We start from the raw sequence: 9,612 nt of genomic DNA, 5'->3' as shown, positions 1-9,612 counted from the left end.
ATTCTTAGAAGTAGAATTATAGGGCCAAAAGGTATGTGAATTTAGTGACTTTATTTTTATCTTAGCATTTATTCATTTGGCTGTGTTGGGTCTTGGTTGCAGAACTCAGGATCTTTGTTGTGTGATCTTTCATTGTTGCACATAGGCTTCAGAGTGCGTGGGCTCAGTAGTTGTAACACAGGAGCTTAGTTAACCCCCTGGCATGTGGGATCTTAGTTTCCTCACCAGGAATCGAACCGGCATCACCTGCGTTGCAAGGTAGATTCTTAACCCCTGGACCACCAGGGAAGTCCCTAGAGTGACTTTAAATAGATGGTTGAGTATAGGCTTCCTTGAAGAGGTGGCACTTGTGCACAGACACAGGAGGGGAGGGATCGAGCCTGCAGATAAATGAGGAGTGTTCCAGGAACACCCCAAGGCCTGCACACAAGGAGCAGCAGGTGCCTGGGCAGTCCCGGGGCCAGGAGTCACGTGCCTTCCTTGTTAGCTAGGAAAGCACAGAGGAATCAGGACTGAGTCGGGACTTAGGTTTGAGAAGGACCACTCAGTCTGTGTGGCAAACAGACTCAGTGTGGGTGGGGGGCACAGAGACCTTCTGGGAGGCTGTTGTCACTCAGATAGCAGTGGTGGTGAGAGGTGAGAGGGTTCCACCCAGGTGAGACGAGACGGCAGCAGAGGATGCTCTACATCTACACTGCTTCCTGGTCGATGGGATGTGGGGTGTGAGAGAGAGGGAAAGAAGGGTCCAGAGTGACCCTAGTGTGATAATATATCAGAATGTATACTTATTTATTTTATAATTTTACCTATTTATTTTTATTTTTGACTGCGCCAGGTCTCTGCTGCTGCATGTAGGCTTTCTCTAGTTGCAGCAAGCAGTGGTTACTATCTAGTTGCAACAGTGGCTTCTCTTGAGAAGTTGTGGAGCTCTAGGGTGCTCAGGCTCAGTAGTTGTAGTGCATGGGCTTAGTTTCTCCATGGCATGTGGAATCTTTCTGGACCAGGAATCGAACCTGTGTCCCTGGCTTTGGAAGGTGGATTCTTAACTACTGGGCCACTAGGGTTGTCTCCAATATATGTATTTAAATGTGCCAAAAATGTTTTCTTCTCTGCTACATTCTTACTAATTCCTGAGAATGGAGCCACTGGTATAGAGGGCAACTGTGGAACTGAAAGAAGGGTTTACACACGGCCCTCAGGTTGGTTCTTCAGGTGCTGCCTGGCTGCATGCTTTCTTCAAGCCTTTGAGGGGAGAAACATGAAAAAGACAAGACAGAAGTAAAGTCAGTGGGTCAGATAATTCTTTTTTATGAGAAATACCTCTGCCCAAAGTATACATAAAATGAAGGCAATAAATGATATTAGAGAGTGTCAAAAATCCATGCATGCAACTTTGAATTATTATTTTTTTTAACCTTTTAATTTTTTTCATACAGCCAGACAGAGAGGAAGTTCACCTCTGAACCAGATTGCAGAGTCATCCAGGGCTGTAACAGTGAAACCTACCTCAGGGAAGAAGAGAAAAAAAGGTATTTTTGGTTATTTAAACTGTTCCTCTTACTTCATTCATCTTGTAAATCACTTCCTCCTTTCATAGCCTGTGTGTAATTACTAAAGTAATTACCCCAAACAGAGAGAAAAACTCAAGTGCAGAAAAAGACTCAGTGTCTGATGGCTTCATATAAACCTAGTACTGACCAGCTTAGCCATACCCACGGGAACTATAACCACCAGAGGAATATGACTCTGCCACATTCAACAAGTCCAAAAAAAAAAAAAAAATTACAGGAACACTCTGCAATAAACAGAAGGCCTGATAAATTCAGCTTGGAAACTCTTTTCCTCTGCTCATTCCTTAGAGGTAGAAATGGAGCATATACCTTGAGAAAACCACAATCCAAAAAGACACATGCACCCCAATGTTTATTGCAATGCTATTTGCAATAGCCAGGACACAGAAGCAACCTAGATGTCCATCGACAGATGAATGGATAAAGAGGCTGTCGTACATATATACAATGGAATATTACTCGGCCATAAAAAGGAACAAATTTGAGTCAGTTGTAGTGAGGTGGATGAACCTAGAGCCTTTTATCCAGAGTGAAGTAAGTCAGAAAGAGAAAAGCAAATATTGTATATTAACACACACGCACACACACATGTATGTGGAATCTAGAAAAACAGTCTGCTGGACATGGCAGGGGAAGGCGTGGATAGCGCAAATTGAGAGTAGCATCGACATATATACACTGCCATGTGAAGGCTAGACAACTAGCAGGAAGCTGCTGATTAACACAGGGAGCCCAGCCTGGCACTCTGTGACGATCTAGAGGGATGGGATGAGGGGAGGAGGGGGACTCAAGAGAGAGGGAACGTATGTAAAATCATGACTGATTCGAATTGCTGCACATCAGAGACCATCACAACATTGTAAAGCAATTATGCTCCAGTTAAAAAAAGGTAGAAACAGGGTAATTTAGAGGGAATTTTAAGAAGTCACCAGCTCCATAACCTCTGAGCAAGATTAAACTAAGAGAGAAGCTGTCCAAGTATTAAAGGTTTGCACTAAATGGTAGGGAACCAGGATTCCATTCCCAGTACTCGCCCTGATGGTCTCAGCCTCCTGTTTTGCAAGTCAAGGACTTGTGCTCACAGCTTCCTAAATTCCACTCTAGCTTTAACATTTTGAAGTTACGAAGAGACAGCACAAGATGATTGATCACTGGATGTGTCATGAGCAGTCTTTGGGAAATTCCTCGTGGAAGCTAGCCTAACTTTCTGTTATTCTGTTTTAGTCCACTTTTTTTTTGTTTTGTAATTTGTGGTCGTAGGCCCTTATAATGAAGCTTTTCACCCTTTGGCTTTCTCATCCCCAATTTTAATCTGTTCTTACGTGGTCTTTTTTCTGTCCTTGAATTATTCTTGTTTCTTTTCTGTGAAATCTCACTGAATTTGAAAAAAATATAATTTAGTGATCTAAAAAAGCCAGATGAAAAGGTAAAGTGAGAACATTTATCAGGCCCTGGCTGTTGTCTGATGTGAATAGTCTTTCTGCTGAATAGTGACTCAACAGTCCTATCCCCTCAGACGTCATCCAGCCCAGTGTAAGGACTGTCCTCTGTACGGCAACCTGGCTTGGACACACTGATCCTCCTCATCCCCAGAGGAACCCCAGCCAACTCCTCTGAGAGCATTTTTGGTTGAAAATATTCCCAAATGGCAACTGTCTAAAACAAACGATAACCTAGTATGGTGCTCCTCCTCCTCCTCTTCCTCCTTCCTCTTCCCCCTTTAGTAGATTTTCCAAAATCCACTAGCACTATTTTAAAAAAATTTTTAAATTAAAAAACAATGCAGGACTTCCCTGGCAGCTCACAGGGGTAAAGAATCCACCTGCCGATACAGGAGACATGGGTTCAATCCCTGATGCAGGAAGATCCCATATTCGGAGAAAGAACTAAACCTGTGCACCACAGCTACTGAGCCTGTGCTTTGGAGCCCGGGAACCACAACTGAAGCCCTCGCGTTCTATGGCCCGTGCTCAGCGACAAGAGAAGCTCCGGCAATGAGAAGCCCACGCGCTGAAACTAGGGAGTAGCCCCCGCTCACCACAACTAGAGAAAAGTCCATACAGCAGGGATGAAGACTCAGCACAGACATAAATAAATACATTTTAAAAATTAAAAAAAAAAAAAGGCAATGCAAGCCACAAGCCTATAATCTTAGCTGGAACAAGAGTACATGGGAGGGTAGACATGGCAAGAGGGGTGGGTCACATTAAGGAGGATTGCATGCCAGGCCAAAAGTTTGGACTTAATCCAATAGACAATGGGAGCATTAAAGTCTTTTGTCTCCCAAGGAATTCTGTGCCTGGAATCAATAGAAACCACTTTGTATCTAATATTTATTTACTTTGTAGCCTCTTGTCAAAGTAGAGCATTTTCATGCTATCCAGACTTCACAAAGCAAATTAAAAAATAGCTTCCTATACTGGATAGTTACTTTCACAGTCATAAGGTGTTTATTTGTCTGAGGATGAGGTTGGTCTTTGGTAGAAGAGTTCTACATGTTTCAAAATAAGAGTCAGATAGAGCTGATTTACATCAACCTCCTGGGTGAGGAGTCCAGATGGTTTCCATTTGGTCCCAATTGGAAACAGCCAAACTATTTTTATGCTCGCCACTTTGTGGACAAGAGGCTTTTGGTCTGCTGCTTGGAAAGTTGAACTCTACTATACCCCTATTCAGAAGCCTGACACCCTTTCTATTCCTTCCAAATGAATTACAGAAACTTGACAACATCAGCACTCACGTGGGTGAGGTCTGGCTTGGCCTACCCTAGTCACACGCTTGTCAGGTCCATAAGGAGCCAGAGGATGGATGAACACTGAAAATCACTGAGAGGTCATCAGAAATAGTCATCTGCAGATAAGACAGCTCCCTGTGCCCCATTCAGCTTGACTTGTCATGTCACCTCAAGGCCCTCAAAGTTCAGAAGACCCAGCAAGGACTTAGGAGTGCTCTGTCCCCTGGGTCTGCTCCATTTCCCAGCCCAAGCCCCACACCATAGTTTCCAGGATTGTCCTAACTCTCAAGGATTTAGAACTGGGAGCCCCAAACATATGGCTTAGATGTGTTCAGGGAGCAAAATCTGACACATGCTCAGTCCCCAAGCTTGTATGTGCTTTCAATTGTATCCAATTCTTTGCACCCCTGTGGACTGAAGCCTACCAGGCTCCTCTATCCATGAAATTTTCCAGGCAAGAATACTGGAGTAGGTTGCCATTTTCTATTCCAGAACAGACCCTTGCTACAGTACTAAAGTCACTCAGGTGGCAAATTCACTTCCCCAAATAAACTATTCGTGTTTATATCATTGCCACAGAGCATAGGAATGCTAGTGGCTTTAAGGAATGCAAGGGTCAAGTTCAAAAGTCAAGATGTAATCTTCAAAACAGCTTTATTAGTTCCAAGTCAGGAAATTACTGGTTATAATCCAGAAATTGTTTTACTCAAGATTTTATCCTGAGTGATAGCTAGACAATGGAATCTTTGTGGACAGGTTCCAAGGTCCAAGGTGTGAATCACCCAACACTAATTACACTTTGCTTCCTTAAGTCCTGCAATCAATAGGATTTATATTCTGGCTGATAAACCTCTGGTAATCACACAGAAAATCGCACATGCTCCTTGTTGATGGAAATAAGCTGTTTTAATAAGTTTAAAAAGACAAAAGCCAACTTCAAGAAGAAGGTCCTACCGGGACCTGGCATCCACAGATGAACACTGAGTAATGGTTCGCATTCTGATGCCCACCGGAATGAGTGATACCCATCTGTTGGTCTCAGAAGAGGCTAGATGGGAATTTCTGGCTCCATAAAAATTTACACTTGATCTTTGGATGTGGGCTCATATGGGAAACAGCTCTCTCTGGAAGGAATGGGGCTTCCCAGGTGGGGCTAGTGGTAAAGAACCTGCCTGCCAATGCAGGAGGAGAAAGAGACACAGGTTTGATCCCTGGGTGGGGAAGATGCCCTGGAGGAGGGCATGGAAGCCCACTCTAGTATTCTTGCCTGGATAATTCCACAGACAGAGGAGCCTGGCAGGCTACAGTCCACAGGGTCACAAAAAATCGGACACAGCTGAAGCGATTTAGCACAGCACAGCACAGCAGCTGGAAGGAATGAGAAGAGGTTCATCAGCTGTGAAAGAGCATTCTAGGCAAAGGGAAGGGAAGTGAAGTGGAGTCGAGTCGCTCAGTCGTGTCCGACTCTTTGCGACCCATGTCCAACTCTTTGCGACCCCATGGACTGTAACCTACCAGGCTTCTCCATCCATGAGATTTTCCAGGCAAGAGTACTTGAGTGGGTTGCTATTTCCTTCTCCAAGGCAAAGGGAACCAGGTGAGAAAAGGCTCGGGGTGAAAGTGCCTGGAGTGTTCAGCATCTGGAAAGTGTGACATTCACTGCAGAGTGATTATGGGGAGAGGGCTGGAGGCCAGTGGACACATATGGCCAAAAGCCACAAATGTTGTTAAGGAACAGGACTTTCTTCTGTGTGCAGAGGGGGAGCCATGATGCATTTGGAACAAGACAGTGACATAATAAGAGCTGGATTTTTAAAAAGAACCTCCAGCAGCTTTGCAGCACTTGTTTTAGAGATGGACATCAGGACAATGGGAGACTAGTTTAGAGGTTTTTACAGATCAGGCAAAAGAAGATAGAGGGCAGAACTGAGACTGCAGTGATGGAAATATAGAGTCTAGATATATTTAGGAAGGAGAACTGACAGGACCTAGTGAGGGTGGTAAGAAAGGTTCTGAAATCAGGAATAGCTGGGGAATCTCAGAGATTAATTGAAGAGAAAATGGGAGGAAGCTCAAGGTAGGGCAAGTCTACATTGGATCTGTGGTATGGCTCCCTGGTGAGGCATGCAGTTGTCAGAAACATGTATCTGATCCTCAGGGAGGCACTGGCAGAAGTGGGGACATTTTATACCTGGAGGTTCTCCATCAGGTTGGACCCATCCCAGGATTTCAATGACACACAATCCAGAAATGAAGCTGGAAAGTTAGGCAGTAATGTTTGCTGTGCACTACATGACTCTGCAATCTTTATCCCACCGTGCTTCCCAGTCAGTCTTCACAATGCATTTAGGATATGAGTGCATGTGTGTGTTCCAAGTCACTTTGGCTGTGTCTCTTTGCAACCCTATGGACTGTAGCCTGCCAGGCTCCTCTGTCCATGGGATTCTCCAGGAAGAATACCGGAGTGGGTTGTCATGCCCTCCTCTAAGGGATCTTCCTGACCCAGGGATCGAACCTACGTCTCTATGTCTCCTGCATTGGCAGGCAGGTTCTTTACCACTAGTGCCAACTGGGAAGCCCAGGATATGAGTATTATGATCTATATGTCAGCAATGGGGACATTTAGGTTCAGAGAAGTTAAGTGACTTTCTGGGGAGTCACACAGCATTTTTCAGAGAGGTTTCAAACCTGGAGATTCTTCTCATTTCAGTACACCATTCTGTCGCAGGCACAACAGGCATTGCTATTCCACTACTAAGGTCTCTGAGACAGAGGAGGGTCAATTAAAGTGCTCATTGTTGGTGAGCTTGTTTTTGTTTAAAGAAGTGTAAGATTAGGTAAAACTAGGCTGGAGTGAATACAGCTGGGGTGGATCAAGTATTACCAGGAGCTGAGCATGGACTCACTCTTACTCCAAGAAATTTGTTTCCCATTCAAAGAAGAGAATTTGATTCTGCTTGAAATTTAGTTAGGGTCTTGGAGCAGGAAGTCCCCTGACCTAAGGCAGCATTAGCCTTCCTACCCTCTAACAGGGCATGTGGGACTCCCTAGAGGTCTAAATTCTGGAGAGTGCCTTGGACTAGCACTTTCTAAACTGGTTATTTTTCATGGGCCCAGATGACATTATTACCTCTCTTACCAGTTGGAGTGAGATTTGGATTGTTTTATCCATGGGAATGCAAGCTGGACCAGGACAATAACAAGCTGGGGAGCCTCCTTCCTCTCCAGTTGCACACATTAATGCCACGCTGGCTCAGTGCAGGATGATGACTGACTGAGACCATTTTGTTTCTTGCCTTGCAAAGCTGAGCAGCTGCACAGGAATTTGGCCTTTGGCCTTGGCCCCCTAGGCCTCATGCTTCCTCACTGCTGCTTTCTGGCATGCCAGGAGGGGGCAAACAGAAATGAGTGCCACCTGCAATCAGTATCCACATTGTTAATCATTCTGGGTAGTCAACTTCTCAAAGGCATTTGTATTTGTGAAGAGATGTCAAATACAGAAAAATCATACTTTCTTCATGTTCATGAGTTGTGTGTCTCAAGGCATTATTAACTATACCAGGCTTGGAAATACAATGAATGGTGAGATAAAATTTTCTACAACATGATTACACTTATTCATTGATTCACTCATTTATTCAAGAAACAGTTATTAAATACCTATGGTGTGCCAGATGCTGTGCTAGGACGTTGGCACTGTTATATTATTCATAATGGCTGTCATTAGCTATCATTCTCATACCCTGAATGTAAGGACAAATGAGGGGTGGACCAGTTAGGCTTATCTTCAGTAAAACTAAAGGATAGGCTAGTTGTCATCCCTCCAACTATGTCTTGAAGGAAAATAAATCCTATTTCCTTTAGTAACTCAGCAGATTACATTTATATCCAAATAAACCAATTGGATCTTTTCTAAAAGCATGCTTTTATTTTTAAATTGGCAAGCTAGAATGATCCAATGTCCAGATTTGTCATGTTTCCCTAAAAAGTCAGTTATCTTTCATGACTTGAAAACATACCCTGAGTTATCATCCACTCTCGTCTCTTCTTCGCTCATCCCACACACTAGGTAATGTACTCCCTCAGCTTCATGAGGGCAGGAAGTTCTGTCTCTTTTGCTCCCTGTTAAATTCCCAGCAGCTAGAACTGTGGCTGGCACATAATAAGAGCTCAAAAATATTTGTTGAATGCTGAATGAATTCAAGAACAGAAGAGTCCCATCCAGCCCTGGGGTTAGATTCTCAAGTCAGTACCTCAGGCAAAATTAGTGTGAGCTTTTTTTTTTTTTTTCTGGATGCACAGCTTGTGGGATCTTAGTTCCTGACTAGGAATTGAACCCCAGGCCATGGCAATGAAAACACTGAGTCCTAACCACTAGAGTGCCAGGAAATTCCTTAAATAAGCCTTTAAAATCTCCCTTTTCATTTCTTCATTCCTTCTTTTTCTTTTGGTCAGGCGGCATGTGGGAATCTTAGTTTCCCCACCAGGATCCAACCCACACCCCCTGCATTGGAAGTGCAGAGTCTTAACCACCAGACCACCAGGAAAGTCCCTAAATGAGCCTTTATAATCCTTTGAATCGCCAACAAAAGACAGTGTATAGATATATGTTATCTCTAAGTTCCATGCATTTTCTTCCTGACTTTGGAACAGGTCACTGGTGTTCAGTCAAGCCTCTCGTGAAGTAGTTGGCTGTGATTCCCAGGGTCAGTGCACACAAAGCATCTACCTACAAACTCTTGGAGGCCCCAGGGGAAACGATCAGCTTCCTAACTGGAGATTTAGCTCTCTCATCTCACGCTTATGAGTGGATAAACCAGCATTATATCCATAACTCTTTTCTCTTTCTCTATCTCCTTTCTGTTTTTTTTTTTTCCTTTGCCAAACTCCTAAACTTATAAATCAAATGTGAATATGATACTGTGAATCAACTGCACTCCAATAAAAATTAAATACCCCCCCAAAATGTGAATTTTGTGAAAGCTGTATAGAACGAGGGTCAACCAGGCTCCAGGACCACTGAACTCAGGCAGGATGGTTCTTTCTTCAAATTTGTCCTTCTAGAACTCAAAAAATGTGATAACTTTGCAAGCTCTTTTAGAGGGCTGAATCCTTGTATTAAGTTGGTGCAAAAGTAATTGCAGTTTTGCATTATTGAAATTTGCCATTTCATATTGGAATACATTCTTAAATAAATGTGGTTATGTTCAGTTCAGTTCAGTCACTCAGTCATGTCCGACTCTTTGTGACCCCATGAATTGCAGCACGCCAGGCCTCCCTGTCCATCACTAACTCCTGGAGTTCACT

At 43.7% G+C, this 9,612-nt stretch overlaps 1 protein-coding gene across 2 annotated transcripts in view; it reads left to right on the top strand.

Moving 5' to 3' along the window:
- Positions 1-9,612, top strand: part of LOC105001781 — a 61,438-nt gene that overhangs the window by 23,816 nt on the left and 28,010 nt on the right. For both annotated transcript variants that reach the window (XM_010858176.1, XM_010858178.1), the window contains one exon: positions 1,437-1,529. In XM_010858176.1, coding sequence (XP_010856478.1) covers positions 1,437-1,529 — 93 coding nt within the window. The remainder of the gene's footprint in view (positions 1-1,436; positions 1,530-9,612) is intronic.

The sequence above is a fragment of the Bison bison genome, unplaced genomic scaffold, assembly GCF_000754665.1.
Source record: "Bison bison bison isolate TAMUID 2011002044 unplaced genomic scaffold, Bison_UMD1.0 scf7180017864384, whole genome shotgun sequence".
NCBI classification, from domain to species: domain Eukaryota; kingdom Metazoa; phylum Chordata; class Mammalia; order Artiodactyla; family Bovidae; genus Bison; species Bison bison.
This window is presented reverse-complemented; position numbering and strand designations above follow the sequence as displayed.